At 34.4% G+C, this 18,172-nt stretch overlaps 1 protein-coding gene across 1 annotated transcript in view; it reads right to left on the bottom strand.

Annotated features, from left to right (window-relative positions):
- Positions 1 to 388: 388 nt before the first annotated feature.
- Positions 389 to 18,172, bottom strand: part of LRRC9 (leucine rich repeat containing 9) — a 112,744-nt gene continuing 94,960 nt past the window's right edge. Inside the window, exons 28-33 of the mRNA XM_070469426.1 lie at positions 14,888 to 15,105; positions 12,979 to 13,047; positions 8,156 to 8,296; positions 3,768 to 3,912; positions 1,591 to 1,759; positions 389 to 523 (exon numbers count right to left, since the gene is read on the bottom strand). Of these exons, the coding sequence (XP_070325527.1) occupies positions 484 to 523; positions 1,591 to 1,759; positions 3,768 to 3,912; positions 8,156 to 8,296; positions 12,979 to 13,047; positions 14,888 to 15,105 (782 nt within the window). The 3' untranslated portion in view covers positions 389 to 483. The remainder of the gene's footprint in view (positions 524 to 1,590; positions 1,760 to 3,767; positions 3,913 to 8,155; positions 8,297 to 12,978; positions 13,048 to 14,887; positions 15,106 to 18,172) is intronic.

Genomic DNA, 18,172 nt, shown 5'->3' with positions numbered 1-18,172 from the left:
TTAAGAATAGTTGTGTTTGGTAAGAAATGTATTCTTTAGTTTTAGATAAGCCTAAATGGATAGATATTCTACAAATGAAAACATACTATTTCCTAAAATTACCTTTGCTTAGTATCTTTATATATCAAGTCAAAATGAGATTTTACAACTAAACGCTTCCAATAACAGGACTAAATATTTGATTCTTTGGACTTCATTTTATGTCACTTTAGCTTTTCAAATTGTTGTATATTTCATGATTTTTCTAACATAGAAAATCAAATGAATAAGTTAAGTGTAAAGAAAGTTTAAGAGAGGTGATATTAAATAAAATTCACCAAGGATGATAGAGGTTATCTTCATATGGAACTGAAGTGCTTCAGTAACATAAGTAACGTGATTATCTTATATGTATATTTTTATCACCAACACTGTCTGCTAGTTTTTGCACAACTTCTAAGCGGAAATAGGTTTCTTGGTGTATATTCAGTTCTCTTTAGGCAGTTACATTCGATTTGATCTTGGAAAGTGGCTGCCAGGAATCCTGTCAGAAACAAAATATTTATGAGTTAAACAGTGGTGACAATTTCTTAATGGATCAGCTAACTTAAGGTAATTCTGAAGTAAATAATTTTTGTATTTTATATGTGTACAATTTCAAAAAGACACCACAAGAGAGAAAAATACCATGTTTTTGACTAACTGTAAGTCAGGTTATCATGAGGATAACCCATTGATATAAAAATATGATATCAACATAAAGTGAAGTGCAAGTTGCTCAGTCATGTTCAACTCTTTGTGACCCCATGGACTGTAGCCTGCCGGGCTCCTCTGTACATGGAGTTCTCCAAGCCAGAATACTGGAGTGAATTGCCATTCCCTTCTCCAGGGGATCTTCCCAACCAGGAATTGAACTGGGGACTCCTGCAGCTACCAGGAAAGCCCATGATATCAACACAGTATACTCAGTAAATATATACTTAGTGGGACATGACTGATTATAGCAGGGAAGTCAGTACGGCAAGAGCCAGGCTTAATAGGTGTTCCAGAGATTGGCTACAAAGAAGCTAGAGGGCAAATATTAACTGGAAATCTGGGTGGATAGGTTTTGAGCAGCAGAGTGAAATCTTAATAAGAATATCATGTTCTTTAGCCTTCACCTGGCCTCTAAGGACTAGGATCCAAACTGGAGGAAAGGCAAGTGGGAATTACAAGTCTGAAGAATTTACTAATTCTCAGCCTTTGTGATTTCAGAGTTGAATTTATCTGTTGTTCAAAATATAAGTGAACTGCTTTGCATATTCAGTAAGTAGAAGTGACTTGGGAGATAATACAATTAAAAGTGGTTCCCATAATTGTTTCAATGTTTCCTCACATAAGTACAAGGTGAGCACTATTCTACCTTGAAAGCCATTTCTGTTTGAATTATGATGTATATGCCGGACTTTGAGAAAGATTCGGTGAATGTGAGAGAATATGTTGACAGTCTTCCCCCAGCTCACAGAGTAAATACATAATAGTATATAACAATATTTCCTATTTCTATACATGATCAGCAAATTTGGGAGGTTTTATGATGAGAAGTGATATTAAAACACAGGATAGCTTTACCTTCCCTCATCTTGGTTGCTCTGGTACATCTGTGCACTTGGAGATGCCATATTCTGATGTGATAAAAAAGATGGAGAGAGATTTATCCCTCTGAGTTGCCGAAAAGCTATTTCTGCATGGATGCTCCGAGGATTATTTGTCAGCATCCCTGCGTTCTTGGCTTTTTTGTCTGAAATTAGGAATTATGAAACAATGAAAGGCATTAATAAAATTAATAAGCTATGGTTGTCCTTCAATTGACTGTATGCTATACACATTTCACAGCATGAATTAAAAATTTTAAATAAATGTTAAAATTGGAATATATTTCTAGTACTTAAATGCTGTTTAAATTTTTCTGAGTTAGTGAATCAATTTGATACTTTCTTGGTAATTTTAAAAATCTAAGTATCCAGAGCTGTGTGCTGTAAATAAATACATAGATAAAGTGACCATACTTCTCAAACAAAAATTGGGGTAATATACTCAGAAAATAGGAAAGAAATAGGACTTTTCCAGAAAATCCTAAAAAGTAGTTGCACAATGAATCTTAAAGATATCTCAGGAAAAAATTATGGAAATGAATCCAGGGTTGAACTAATCCCTAACCTCCCCCCCCCCCCAGAAAAAAAGATATTGAAGACAATCCTGAAGATGATAGTGATGAAATTGTACTCTTAGGAGGCTAATAACAATTTGGTATATCCAGTTTTACTGATAGCTTTGTCATCTGGACAAAAGCATTAAAATTCTCACTATGATTAAATCTTAAAGCTATAAATAAGTAGAAGTATAAAGAATAAGTTAAAAAATTAACATCTTAGACTAAATTATATGGATTTTTAAAAATTGAGTTTCTTTTAAGAATAATTGCATAGAGAGATCTACTATGCTTAGTAGGTTTTTAGATCATTTTATCATTATTGTGATACTCAGTTTTAGAATTTTATTGTCTAACAGTAGTTTGAGGCAAAGTGGGATGTTTAAAAGAATGGAAGAGGTGAGCCCTCAGGGAAAGAGTTGTTGTTCAGTCACTAAGTCATGTCCAACTCTTTGCAACCCCATGGACTGCAGCACACCAGGTCTCCCTGTGCCTCATTATCTCCGGGAGTTTCCCCAGGTTCATGTCCATTGAGTCGGTGATGCTATTTAACCATCTCATCCTCTGCTGCCCTCTTCTTTTTTGCCTTCAGTCTTTCCCAGCATCAGGGTCTTTTCTAATGAGTCAGCTCTTCGCAATCAGGTGGCCAAAGTATTGGAGCTTTAGCTTCACTATCAGTCTTTCCAATGAGTATTCAGGGTTGATTTCCTTTAGGGACGACTGGTTTGATGTCCTCAGTCTAAGGGACTCTCAAGAGTCTTCTCCAACACCATCGTTAGAAAGCATCAATTCTTCGGTGCTCAGCCTCCTTTAGGGTCCAGCTCTCATGTCCATACATGACTACTGTAAAGACCATAGCTTTGACTATACAGACCTTTGTTGGCAAAGTGATATCTCTGCTTTTTAATACATTATCTAGGTTTGTCATAGCTTTCCTTCCAAGAAGCAAGGTCTTCTAGCTATCCCCAATTTCATAAAAATGATAGCCAGCCAACATCTGGAATTAGGGAAAAGGTTTCATCTAAGCCTGAATGCAAATGTAATAATAGAATGAACCATTTCCATGCCTTGACCTTTTAATATACTCCATTTACAGAGCTACCTCTTGAAACACTTCCCTACTAATAGCTTCATGAATATATAAAGTAATACTGTGGTTTCAAGGATGAAGTTTGATCTTCTTTTTGTAAGACACACTTGGAGGGCCAAGAGTCTGTTGTTATGAATATTTTTAAACCTCTACTTTTAGCAGAATGCACTACAGGTTTTAGTAGTCATTTGCTATGAAATACACAAAATGGAATAAAAGTTTTGAAAGGAAATGCCAAGAAAAATCCAGTATCACAAAGTTCAAATTGCAAGCAAATCTTTAACTGCAACATATTAGTAGCTGAATAGAACCAAAAAATACTATAGATTCTTTGAAATCAGAATGGTCACATGAAACTTGAACAAAAATTCACTTTTAGGAATTGTAAATTTGTAATTTAAAATATGCAATTTTAAGTATTAGAAACCAAAGTGAGATTTTTGTATCAAATGGAGTGTTTTGGTTTTTTTTTTTTTTTTTACATTCTTTCAGAAACTCTCAAAATACCTTCAACTTCAGGAGTTAAAGTGAAGTCAGATCCCAAGTAATGGCTAAATCCACCAGGCAGAATTACATTTGTTATCTTTATGGGAGGAGCTTTCACTTGGCTAAATGATGCACCATCCACAGGAGAGCTGGTAACAGGAATAAACTACATGATAAAAATAGAAGTTAGGAACATCTTGCCTCTAAAACTCAGATCAATAGGTTTAGCCTTACCACAAGCCCCATTTGAAATTCAACTTAAAATTTTTTAGGTCAGAAATTAAATGGTTGCCTAAACTCAGAGTTGGTAGAGAGGCAAAAGCGGTGAAATAGACAGACTTTGGAGTCCTTAACCCCCCATCAGAACCTTATTTTTTACTTTTTTCAAACTGCATTGTACGCATCATTGCAAATTAGTGTGATGGCACCTCCCCATTCCAAAGGGTCCTAACATGGTAAGTGTAAAATTAGGAAAATGAGAATTAAGCCTTTCCCCTTTTGCAATAGCTTTTCTTTTTTTCTGAACAGGAGTATCTGGATGGTAAGAGTTATATCTTCTACATCTTTGTGCTCCTCACATTACCTCTTCAATTGTCTTGCAGTTGATTAATTTTTCAAAAACAAATAAATAAAGTGGGGACTAAGAAAAGCATGGGGCTTCCCAGGTGGTGCAGTGGTAAAGAACCCGCCTGTCAATGCAAGAGACATAAGAGGTTCGGGTTCGACCCCTGAGTTGGTAAGATCCCCTGGAGGAGGGCATAGCAACCTACACTAGTAGTCTTGTCTGAAGAATCCACTGGACCTAGAGGAGCCTGGTGGGTTATAGTCTGTGGGGTCGAAAAGAGTCAGACACAAATGATACGACTTAACACAAGCAAAGCATCTTACCACAATCACTTTTAGTGAGTGCACTAACCCTCTAACATTTTATGTTAATTGAGAATTAAAGTGAAAGTGTTAGTTCAGTCTGACTCTGCAACCCCATGGACTATAGCCCACCAACCTCCTCTGTACACAGGATTTCCGGATTAAGAGGCTTGTAAAAGAGCTTCAGGAATCAACAAATGGAGGAGAGGGGTATTATAGACTGGACACTATTGGTTTCCCTAGAAATGGATGCCTGCTCTGTCTTTAGTAAGACTGACCTTGTTTATATTTTAAAAAATATGAATTCTGAATATATGATTCAATTTATTTCAAGATATAGGCTTATAAGTGTGTAAAATTACACACTTCCCTCATATTTCAGTAAATGTAACTAAAATGCAGCTTTGTAATGAGAACTAAGGTATCAGGCCTTTTAGTAAAGCAGATCCCAAATTCCCTAACTAATTCCTTCATTGGAGTTTCTTCCCATCACTAATCTAGAAAGCTGTCAAATTTCTTCTGAAACCAAAGCATCAGAATGTTATGGTTTAAAGGGTGACTTTAGATTTCATTTATTCCCTCTTTATTTGCTGTTTAAAAAAAAGAACAGCAGCAACTAAAACAAAGGAAAATACATTAGAATGAACTGATAAACTTGAAAAGTATTCTATTCTTGTGTCTTCTGAACAGCTAAATGAAATAATAACTCAATTTTGTTCTGGACAGGGAAATAAAAATTATTGCATCTTAAAAAATAGATTTATCTGAAATAAAGACTTAAAGTGCTCCCTTTATTTTATTAACCATATATAGATGAATTTTTAAAAACCTAACTTTTAAATAAAATATACATATATAGGATAAATGGAAAGATATTCTTTCCATTCTTACATATGGCACTGATTCAAATAGCAAGAATAGGTATCTGGAATCACTGAAAACAAATCATAGTATAGACTGGGGGAAATGTTAGTTCACTATATGATAAATAGAAAAGAAGCAAACAAGAAAAACTTTTAGTGAAATACACATCCATCGATGACTAAAATTTGAGTTTATGACTTTTTTTGCTATATTAAACCAATTAAAAATATATATGGAAATTGAGATCTTTGAAGTTGCTCTGAGTGATTTATTCATATGGAATTTAGTATTTATGAAGTTATATGGATTTTTTAAAATGTAGCCAGCATTACCTTAAAATAGAATTTATAAAATTTAATGTTACAATTCGTATAGGTCTCTCACTAGAGGCCTCACATATGTGGTATGGTAGACAGCATTATGCTACCCCTCCACAAGATGTCCACATCCTAATCTCCAAAACTTGTGAATGCTTTATGTGGTATAATAGACTGTACAGGTATAATTAAATTAAGGATTTTGAGATGGGGAGATTATGCCCTATTAACTAGGTAGGCCCTTCACAATCACAAACATCCTTATAACAATGGAGAAAAGATGTTATGATGGAAGCTGAGGTCAAAGTTATGCTATTTGTTGGAAGAGGGCCACAAGCCAAGGGATGCTGATAACCTCTAGAAGGCTGAAAGGCAAAGACCAAGTGAATCTGCAGAGCTTCCAGAAGATATTGCAGCCCTGCCAATACTTGTGCTTCTAGCTCTACAGGACTTATTTTTGGACTTAGGACCTCTAGAATTTTAAGATAATAAATTTGTGTTGTCTGAAGATACTAAATTTGAGGTAATTTGTTATAACAGCAACAAGAAACTAAAGTTTCCTTTAGTTTTTCACTTCTGGAAGCAAGAAGTGACTTGCTCATGGAATATAAAAGAAAGGGAAAGGAAGCTTAAATCTTTGGACTAAATTTTATTTGTTCTCTTTTTAAAGACTAGAGACTGTGACAATAATTGTGGTAGATGACATTTAGATGGTGCTCTCAATTGTATCATATAGATTAGTAGCTAACATTGTTTTACACAAAGCACAGTTCTTAGAAAAACTTCTGTAGATATAACCCATATATGAACCAATTTCCTTTGCCTAATCTAGATAATCTTTATTAACATTGTACAGCTGTAAGTTTCACAGGTATCTACAGTTATTTTGATCAATAATAGAATCCCCTTGGTTAATAAAAAAAAGTCCAGGAAATAATAAGAATTAGATCTGTAATCTTTTTATAATCCTTTAAAGGATTTTAAAACATAAAAGTACATGTGCCCACCATCTTTGGATGAAGGGCCAAGGCCTTTTCTGTAAGGAAGTGTCCTTTGACTGGTATTTTATCTGACTGATAAAGCCACCACAATTTCCAGCTCAGTTTCATTAAAGTAACAAGACTTCAACAACATATGGAGAAAATTTGAATACAAGAAACTGCCTAGATTTTTAAAAATTTCCCCACATATTTTATCTGACTTTTTATAATTCTCTCCCTTATTTTGCAGGTTTTCTTTTTACCCCCAACCTAATTTGATATTATTCATGTATGTGTGTAGTTGATCTTTATCCAGATTCTTCAGAGGATCTCATTTGGTTTTCAAAGAAACATGGAAATAATAATTTAAAATTTGTACTTTTATATCTATTTATTTAAAATAAAAGATTGGCATACGTTTTTGAAAAAACATAGCCAACTTTTAATAAATCTGTGATTCTATTGCTTAAGGCAGAAGTTAGTTAGAGAGGAGCCTACTAGTATTAAATGCTAGGAATTGGTTAGTTTGTTTTATAGAGGGAATGGAGAGTGTGGGGTAAGCCAGTGAGATGAGTGAAAGCATCTACAGTAGTCTTATCTCTCTCCTCTTCAATTAGCTTTTAAAAGTAATCTGTTCACTGACTAATGCCCTTGCTCTCTGGCTTTCACTTACATTAGAGGTTTACTTACATTTCACTGCCCCACCCTAGTCCAGGTCTTCATAATTTCTCTCTTGGATTATCCTAAAAGCCTCTTAAGTTGATTTCTCTGCCTCTAGGCTTTTCTTCCTTAAACTTTGCAAAGGCACAGCTCTAATAATATTACTTCTTTGCTCAAAACCCATAGCTTTTCTGTGTTTAGTCTTTTGAAGATGGCTATGAAAAATCCTGGTGGTCAATGATAGAATTGCCAAATGATATGCTTCTGTGGCTTCTTCCCTCTCTAACCTTGTCCCTATCACAGTTGGATATCCTACTTGGGTTCATGGGCAAAAGGCCCATGAACAATAAAACTCTTTCCATTTAGGAGATAGAAAGGGAAAGAGTTTTATTGTTAGTCTCAGTTTGTAAGAGTGATATGTTATAGTTTCTTAACTTCTAGCAGCACCTGACATATGGAGCAAGAGGCACACAGTTTTAAATAACTTGCTCTACATTAAAGTATGTTTTTAGAATAAGGAGCTTTCCTAGTTTTTATGTGTGTGTATGTGCTCTGTTCACCAGATCAAGCTGCTTTTGACAATAACCATTAAATACATACTAAAATAGTCTACAGAAGCATCATAACACTAGATTTAAACATTTAAGTAAAAATGCATGATATAATGTTCATCTACTACTAATTTATATATTTGAAAAGGAAAAGTGTAAATTATTATTACCGAATTTTTCTTTGCTTGTAGTTCAGAGAAGTGAAATTCAGCTTTTGCCCTATCATCTGAATTCACAGGAATTCCATCTAACATCTGTAAGTTAGGCAGTCGAAATATAAGCACGTGGCGATGTAGCATTTTTCTACAAATCTGAATAAAGTTAAAAATAACAATTCATTCCTTTAAAAAGCTCTTTATTTCATATATTAACCTTTATAGAGAAGGATATTTAGCATAGACAGCAAAGATGACAGATAACAGCTAATATATAGTATTAAATGATACAAATACAAACTCCCTTTTTAAAAGATTTCTCAGTTTTCTGTTATGCTAAATGAAGATAAGAGCTTTTTTTTTTTTTTTTAAACCAAGGCTACCATATGGAGGTTTAGTTTCTTTGAAGAGTATATGATATTGTTCATTAACTACAGTCAATCCCAACTCATGAATAGGATTATATTATAAAAGTTTACTTATAAGTAATTAGTTTGAAACTTACAATTTCCCATAAGTACTATGCAATTTAATTCAATGCACATCTGTTGAATTGTATGAATCATCACTTCATAGTGTTAACCTACTCTAAAATTACTTGCATATATGCATGAGAAAGTGTGTAGAAAGAGTTAACACAGTAGGTTTGAGGCTGTTAACTTTAGAAGGATCTGTTTGCAAGGGTAAGTTTTAACAAGGGTTTGATACTTGGATTTTGGAAGATTTCCCACCATTCCTTAAGTGATAAAGGTAATTCATTATGCCTAGACTACTTTTACAAACAGTAGGATTCTTGTTCAACCTGCTTTCCTTCTGGGGTCCTGGAATTTTTGTATGTGATAGGCACAGGGTACCTATGTGACAAGCCTCCAAAAAAAATCCTTGAAATCCATTCAATCTAATGGGATTTCCTGGTCAGAGAATAACATGTTTGTTATTGCATGAAGAGTGTACACTGTGTGACTCCCTCATGTGAAGAAAAAAGCATAAGGAAGCTTGCACATGGATTCCTTCACTCTGCGTATTTTTTTTTTTTCTTCATCACCTGGCTTTGTATCCTCATTATGTCACAGTAATAAACCTTTAGCCATTAGCACAACTATATGCTAAGTCCCATGACTTTCAGCAAATCTTCTAGCAAATCTCTGAATATGGATATGATCTGGGGGACTGACAACACAGAAGATGTATACAGCACTGTTTGTGATTGAAAGAAAGGAAGGAAGGAAGAAAGAAACATTATCAAAAGGGAATAAATAATCTATTTTTTTTAAAAGGTAGTAGATACATATATATCAATGAAGAGTGATCTCTAAGTCATAACTTGAGTTTAAAAATAACCACATTCTAGGCCACAAAGCAAGTTTCATAAAACCGAAGAATGTATAAACTCTCTTCTGATTAAAATATAGCAACACTAGAAATAAATGACAAAGAGATAACTAAAAATACATAATAGGTTTGAAATTAACACACCGGTAATTCACAGTTAAAGAAGAAATCTTTTATAAAGTAGATTCTAAGAAATAACAGGAAAAACACTACATATCAACACTTTAAGGCTGTTGCTAAAGCTGTTATTTTGTAGCCTAAAATTTATTAATTTAGAAAAAATATTAAAAGTTAATGAGTAGGCGTTCTACTACTTCAGATTTTTTTACAAAAGAAATCCCAAGAAACTAAAGATAGAGGGTAGAAATTAATGAACTAAAAAAAGAAAAATTATACTTGATAAAGCCAAAATTTGGTTATTTGAAGAGATTAGTTTGATAGTAAGACTTATTAAATATAAGAAAAAGCAAAAAAAAATTTAGCTATAAAATAGGTGACAAAACACAGATATAATCAAGCTTTTAAAAATTTATGAAAGTATTATGATGGAAGTACATTTAAAATTTAGATAAAAGGACAATTTTATTGAAAAATGTAAGTTCTCAGTATTGAATTTAGTATCTGTTCTTAATGGAGAAGGAAATGGCAACCCACTCCAGTATTCTTGCCTAGAGAATCCTGTGGACGGAGGAGCCTGGTGGGCTGCTGTCCATAGGGTTGCACAGAGTTGGACATGACTGCAGCGACTCAGCATGCATGCATGCACTGGAGAAGGAAACGGCAACCCATTCCAGTATTCTTGCCTGGAGAATCCCAGGGATAGAGGAGCCTGGTGGGCTGCTGTCTATGGGGTTGCACAGAGTCACACACGACTAAAAGTGACTTAGCAGCAGCAGCATATGTTCTTAAGTATACTGTAGTATATATTCTTATCAGTTTAATAGAAAATGACTAGATATATATCCATTCAGTTCAGTCTCTCAGTCATGTCAGCGAATTTGAATAAGTTGTTCAAAGTCTAACTTCAAAAAATACTAAGTTCAGATGGTTTTAGAGATAAGATCTAATTATCCTTCAAGGAACATACAAGTCTTCTTTTATATAAATTAATTCATAGACTAGAAAAAGAGAGGAAGTAGAAGTGAAAGTCTCTCACTCATGTCTGACTCTTTGCAACCCCATGGACTGTATAGTCCATGGAATTCTCCAGGCCAAAATACTGAAGTGGGTAGCCAGTTCCCTTCTCCAACAGATCTTCCCAACCCTGGGATCAAACCAAGGTCTCCTGCATTGCAGGCAGATTCTTTACCAGCCAAGCCACCAGGGAAGTCGAAGAATACTGGAGTGGGTAGCCTATCCCTTCTCCAGGGGATCTTCCCAACCCAGGAATCAACCCAGGGTCTCCTGCATTGCAGGCAGATTCTGTACCAACTGAGCAACCAGGGAAGTTCAATGTATCTCTATGGAAATAAGTAAAATGATTATGATTTTGTTCTCTTTTCAAGTTAATCAATGCTGTTTTGCCTCATAAAATTAATTGAAGAGTTCTCTTTAGCTCAGCTGGTAAAGAATCTGCCTGCAATGGCAGGAGACCCCAGTTTGATTCCTGGGTGGGGAAGATTCCCCTGAAGGGATAGGCTACCCACTCCAGTATTCTTGGGATTCCCTGGTGGCTCAGCTGGTAAAGAATCCGCCTGCAATGTGGGAGACCTGGGTTCAATCCCTGGGTTGGGAAGATCCCCTGGAGAAGGGAAAGGCTACCCATTCCAGTATTCTGGCCTGGAGAATTCCATGGACTGTACCATGGGGTCACAAATATGTTACATGAAATTTTAACAAATTGAATCCAGTAAAGTATAAAAGATGACCAAGTAATATTCATCCCAGGAATTTAAGGATGGTTTAGCACTATATTCTATTAATTTAATTTGCATATTAACAGATTAAAGACAAATACTATATTACCAATTAGTTAAAATCCAGTGTCCATTCCTGATAAGAACAAGGAGCAAACTGGAATTAGAAAGGGACTGCCTTAAAATGCTGAAGATTATCTACCCAAGACCTACAGCAAACATCATATTTAATAGTGACAATTTAGAAGCATCCTTTGAAGTCAGTAACTATGAGTGTGTTTCTTCAACACTGTACTAGACGTCCTAGTCAGTATACTGAGAGATGTAAAGGAAATAAAACCATATGGATTGGAAAGAAAGATTAGAGTCATTGTTTGCAAATATTATGATTGTCTACAGAGAAAATCCAACAAAATTTACAATCCTTTAGAATTTAAGAGAGAGTTCAGAAGCTACCTGGATAAAGAGTAATATGCAAAAAACCAGAATCTCTATATTCTAGGAGCAAACAACTAAAAAAATATAAAAAAGATATTGTTTAAAACAGCTATTAAAAGAAGAGAAATGAAAAAAAAACAACAACAGGATGATTAAACCAAAGATGATTAAAACTTTTAGGAGAAAAGCATAGACCTTTATTGAAGAACATAAAATAAACACAGGGATATTTATGTTTGTGAATGCGAAGGATCAAAGCTAAAAGTATTGGGGAGACTGCTTACTGTGTTTCTTTCTTGGTGGAAGTAATTCTGTGACGTGGCACTACTAGCTCTCTCAGTCCCTTCACCCCTCTACTTGGGGAAGTAGAGTGACTTAACTGATAAATCTGGGAAGATTAAACTGGTCATGTTTAGTTCCTGTCTTTTCTCTTCAGAAAGAGCTTACTGCTGGGAGAATGCCTTTCGCTCCTGCAGGAGAAGCTCTCCTTCCATGTGGAAAGGCCTCAGTCAAGCATTCCCGCTACTGAGTCATCAGGATTAATTCTAGCAACTGTTGGCAGGGCCATTTGGCTTTGTCAAAATTCTAAACTAAGCAAAACAGTCTCTCTGTCTGCCACTGTCATATTTCTCAATGTGTTCAAATGTTAGGTGAGTAAGGGTAGTTGCTTATTTTATCCCTTCAAAGACTCCAACAGTAAAAGTGCCAAATTCTCCCCAAAATTAATTTATAAATACAATGCAATTCCAATTTCCAATTAAATTATCAACAAGATTCTCATATAACTTTGAGAAGCTGTTTCCTGAAGCTCACAGGAAGTGTAAAGGGCCAAGGATAGCTAAGACAGTGAAGAAAAAAAGAGAGAAGGAGGAAGAGAGGGAAAATTAGAGGTTCCTTCTCTAGTGGATATCAAGACTTAACATAAAACTTTAGTAATTAACATAGACTGATCTTGTTATAGGGACTGACAAATAGACCAATGAATGCAAAGTAGAACCAAGAAGTAGACCCTGTTGTACATGACAATGGCAGTTTATATTGTAATCAGTTGGAAGAAGACACTAGTCAATAAATTGTACTTGGATAACTTGTCTATGCATGTGGAAACAGATAAAATTAAATATTTTCTCAAAGTATATAAAAATAAATTATATACAACTATAGATTACATTTAAAGTAAATTAACTGATAAGTTAGAAAAATAACACTCACTGGATTGCCATAAACTGTAAGTTCTCTGAGGGAAGAGATACCATCAAGTTTTTCCAGTTCTGCCATATCCTATTAAAAATTAAGCAGTAAATTATTATTTGGTTACCCAACATCTTATATATGCTGATTTGAAGTTATTACATGTAGGTGTTGGATTGTAATGAGTTGAATCTTCTGAAATGAGCTTGAGTGACAATATTCTGCATTGTTGATTAAAGATAGATCTGTTTACTATTGATTCCAAATACATGATTGGGTAAAGATGATATGCCAACATGGAAAACAGGCCATACAGCAGCCCTTGTTAGGAAAGACCATATTTTTTTCAGAAGAGTTATGATCTATTCTAAAACTCAGATTATATTTGGTTAATTCCTAAGAGGACTGACCTAGATATGTGGAAAAGGAGGCAAGTCTAGTCTAAACAATTTCAAAGGTATATATCAAGCACAACCTTAACCAGGAAGGAGCATGTCATGTTGAATAGACTGAATACTGACATATTTGCTGGGAATATATATGGTTGAAAAACTGTCTTTCTAGTTAAATGAGTTGCTTTTGCTACTGAATGAGATTATCATTATTTAACATTGGTGAAAGTTTGCAAATACATTTTAGTTTTTGCAAAATTATTTCTAAAATGTTATTGCTGACAAAATTTAGGCAACACAATTAGCTTAAGTTGCTAGTTCACAGTAATGAAATGGCTATTGATATGCTCTTATTCTTATTTGGAATGACAAGTGGGTTTAGCCAATTCATCAAGTAACTATAAAAAAATTGTAGACCTATTTTAGATCACTTGGAAGTAGAATTAGAGAAGCCACAGGAAGGCCCCAAACCATGTGTATCCTTGAAATTATTAGTAAAGCTTGATACTGGGTAAAGTCTCAGATGCCTTTAAGTCTGATTTGATAAATCCTTTGTGTTAGCTCAATTTCTATCAGTGGAAAGAGTTCCTATAGGAATGCGATTTTCCTAATTTAGATTTCTTCTAGATAAAGCTTTGAAAGAACCGTTGCCAGCTTTGGCATTCATCTTCTCAGATGAATGTTGTTTGAACCTTGATGTATTAATTGTATGTTATCTTCTCTGTATATATATATATTTCCTAGTTGTTAGGTAGAAAAGGGTATTGCTCAGGCTTTTATATCACTCCAGAAAATCTTCCTGAACTTCAGCAAGTAGAGCCACAAACAAATACTAATCATGTATCTACTATGTACCAGGCACAATGCTATATACTAATACAAATTTGGGCAAGAAAGACTTGGTCCCTGCCCTTGCAGGGCAGTACACAGTTCAGTTTGTCTTCAAGGTTGTCTTAGAGGTATGGGCAGAAATAACAAAATTGGTACAAGGAGGGCTAACCAATCATCAGCAAAATACTAAGACATGTTAGGATTGTGTATGATTATGTATATACCTCTTATCTGCATACTGTCTCAGAAGACAGCTTGGGCAGGGCTGGTTAGGGCAGTGGCCTAATGGAAATAGGCTGAATTATGATCAGGTGAAAGCAAGGCAGGCAGCCTTGAGTGGGGAAAGATGGAATATTAAAGCCAAGTCAAAGTTCATTATCAGGAGTTGATTCAAATGTCAGGTAGACCAAGTACAAATGTTAAGTTTAGAGGCCCAGAGGGAGTCTGAGGTTGAGATGCACAAACAGCTTGGACCAAGAGCAGTCAGGAACTAAAAAGATCTCTTAGAGGATATCCAGGTGGATGCATGTGGGTTGGTCAGGTTTATAAGTCTAGAAGTAGGGTGAGCATTTCTGCATCCCAGAGTATTTACATGTCATATAAATGATAAGTAGCTCACTAGCAAAATATTCATTGGTATGTTTGACAGCTTTCTGTTTAGAGGGATTAAGTCTTGCAAATCTTATAACAAAACAAAATAATGTTACCTGGATTTTATTATATCCTAGGAAGAGTTTCTCTAGTTTTACCAAAGGTTGTAATTTGCTCAGCTCTCGCAGTCTGTTTTCCTCCAGGTGAAGTGCCAACAGAGAGCTTGGTTTGGCAAAGGCACTATCATTAAATGCTCTGATGCGGTTATGGTCCACTACCAATTCTTGAAGGACTTCTAAGTTGTCAAGTCCTTCAATTTGACTAATTTCATTTCCTGAAAAAAGGTAACTCATGATATGTCAAGTGAGCCCAAACTGAATAAATTAACTATCTTTGTTTAACTATTTTTATCAAATGATTTTTTTAAAGTGAAGTATTAAAAGAACATGTTTCCAAGGAGAAAAACATTAATTTATAGGAAGGTAGCATCATCATCAAATAATACTAGGTAAAACTTCTCCTTTATGTGTGAAAGATCAAGATATGATGTAGAAAATGTACTGAATTGACCCAATCTGTCTCTTCAACAGTTAAGTGCTAAAATAGTTGATACTGATAAAAGTAGATGTATAAGTGTTGCAAAAGATATGTTTCCTAGCTCATACAACTCAATAACAAGAAAAACAAACAACCCAATTAAAAAATAGGCAGAAAACCTAAACAGACATTTCTCCAAAGAAGAAATACAGATGGCCAAGAGGCACATGAAAAAATGCTCAATATTATTCATTATTAGAGAAAATGCAATTCATACTACAATGAAGTGCCACCTCTCACTCATCAGAATGGCCATCATGAAAAAGTCCACAAAGAGCAAATTCTGGAGAGGGGGTGGATAAAAGGAAACCCTCTATACTATTGGTGGGAATATAAATTGGTGCAGTTACTGTGGAGAACACTATGGAGCTGCCTTAAAAAACTAAAAGTAGAGTTGCCATATTATTCAGAAATCCCACTCCTAGGAGTTTATCTGGAGAAAACAATAAACCAAAAAGATCCTTCCACTCCAGTGTTCACTGCAGCACTATTTACAAGAGCCATTTCCATTTACAAGACATGGAAACAATGTAAATGTCCATGGACAGATGAATGGATAAAGATGTGGTACATGTATACAATGGAATATTACCCAGCCACAAAAAAGAATGAAATAATTCCATTTGCAACTACACGAATGGACCTAGAGATTATCAGGTTAAGTGAAATAAAAAGAGAAAGACATATACCATATGATATCACTTATATGTGGAATCCAAAGTGAAAGTGAGAGTCACTCAGTTGTGTCCGACAATTTGCGAGCCCATGGACTATACAGTCCATGGAATTCTCCAGGCCAGAATACTGGAGTGGTTAGCCTATTGTTTCTCCAGGGGATCTTCCCAACCCAGGAATAAAACCAAGGTCTCCTGCATTGCAGGCGGATTCTTTACTAACTGAGCTATGAGGGAAACTCTGTGGAATCTAAAATATGACACAAATGAATCTATTCACAGAACAGAAATGACTTAGAGACATATAGAGAACAGACTTGTTCCCCCTTGCTGCCAAGGGGGTAGGGGGTGGAGGAAGGATGGATTGGGAGTTTGGGACTAGCATATGCAAACTATTTTATATATATATATATATATATATATATATATATACACATCCATTCTATAGAATGGATAAACAACAAGGAACTACTGTATAGTACAGGAAACTATATTTAATATCCCATGCTAAACCATATTGAAAAATAATATGAAAAAGAATATATATGTATATAAATATATATATTTATACATATATAACTGAATCACTTTGCTGTACACCAGAAACTAACACAACATTGCAAATCAACTATACTTAAATAAAATGAAAACCAAAAAAACAAACAAAAAAAGACCAAAATGTACTAGGAAGTAGTTAAAAAGAAAAAAAAGATATGCTTCCTGAGTATACTGGATTATTCTAATAAGCATTCAAATAGATATATTAATTATTAAAATAAACTAATTTGCTGCATTGCTAATTATGCTGTATTAATAAACTAATTTGCTGTATGTTAGTTATACCTTAATCATGCTGTTAACTCCTTCTCAACATATTTTTGAACTGCAATTACATTAAAAAATTAAGAATTTATTATTTTTTTAGAACATCAATTCTTTCATTATAACCTATGATTTCTCTCTGCTGTAGCAATCAATAGTTGTAAATATAACTTATATAAGAAGAGGAACCTTGAGTTGACCAAATGCTTTTATTTCTATTAGATTCTCAAATTAGGACAGGGAAAATATTATCATTTTTTAATCATCAGAAAACTGAGGGTCAGAGAAATTGTCTTGCTGAATGACATGAAGGTAGCAACACTAGGCATAACTTAGACCTTTTACAGTGCCATTCTGTCTTTTGCCCACTATTTATCTTCCTTGTTTATTATTGGACTGAATTGTGTCTCCTCATATTTATCTGTTGAAGTCCTAATCCCTAGTCCCTCTGAATGTGACTGTATTTGGGTCTTTAAAAAGGTAACTAATGTTAAATAAATGAGGTCATTAGGTGAGCACTAATCCAGTATCACTGGTGTCTTTATATGAAGAGGAGATTAGGACATAGACACAGAGGGGAAGACCATGCGAAGATACAGAGTACAATTACAAGTCAAGAAGAGAGGGCGCAGAAGTGATCAACCCTGCTGACATCTTAAATAAACTTTTGTTGTTGAAATCATCCAGTCTGTCGTACTTTGTTCTATGGCAGTCCTAGAAAACTAATACATTATTGAATATGTCATCCCACTTTCTTGGAGTTCTTCTCTTTGTAATTTAACATATTTCATAGAATTTAAGATGCCAACAATTGATAAGATATGTCAATATTTTGTATATTGACATATATATATATATATATATATTTTATATATAAGAAAGGGAAAAAAAGCTCAGCTAGATAAACTATGCCATCAATTAAGATACCACCTGATTTCAAGATGTTAAAATATTAAAGGGGGTGTTTCAGAATGGATGAAATATGGGAAATTTATCTTATTTTATTTTATTCTTTAGATAAATTGATAACATCATAACCTTCAATAAAATTTCTCACAGAATTAAATCACACAGTTAAATTGAAACATTACCAGTGCCTTACTTATAAATGAAAAAAAGTCTATTAAGTCAGATTAAGAAAAATGACTCAGGTGTATATCACTTTCAAAAAATTATGTATTTGGACTGTCACTTTAATATTTTAAATCCAGTGGTATAAAAATCACATGAGATAGCTTTAAGTGTTGAATAATATCTATAGTAGCATTCACTTTAGAATGAATTATTCACTTTAGAATGCTCATTAAA

Source organism: Odocoileus virginianus, chromosome 6 (genome assembly GCF_023699985.2).
Source record: "Odocoileus virginianus isolate 20LAN1187 ecotype Illinois chromosome 6, Ovbor_1.2, whole genome shotgun sequence".
Lineage (NCBI taxonomy): Eukaryota > Metazoa > Chordata > Mammalia > Artiodactyla > Cervidae > Odocoileus > Odocoileus virginianus.
Note: the sequence above shows the minus strand (reverse complement) of the source record. Positions and strands in the feature narration are given on the sequence as shown.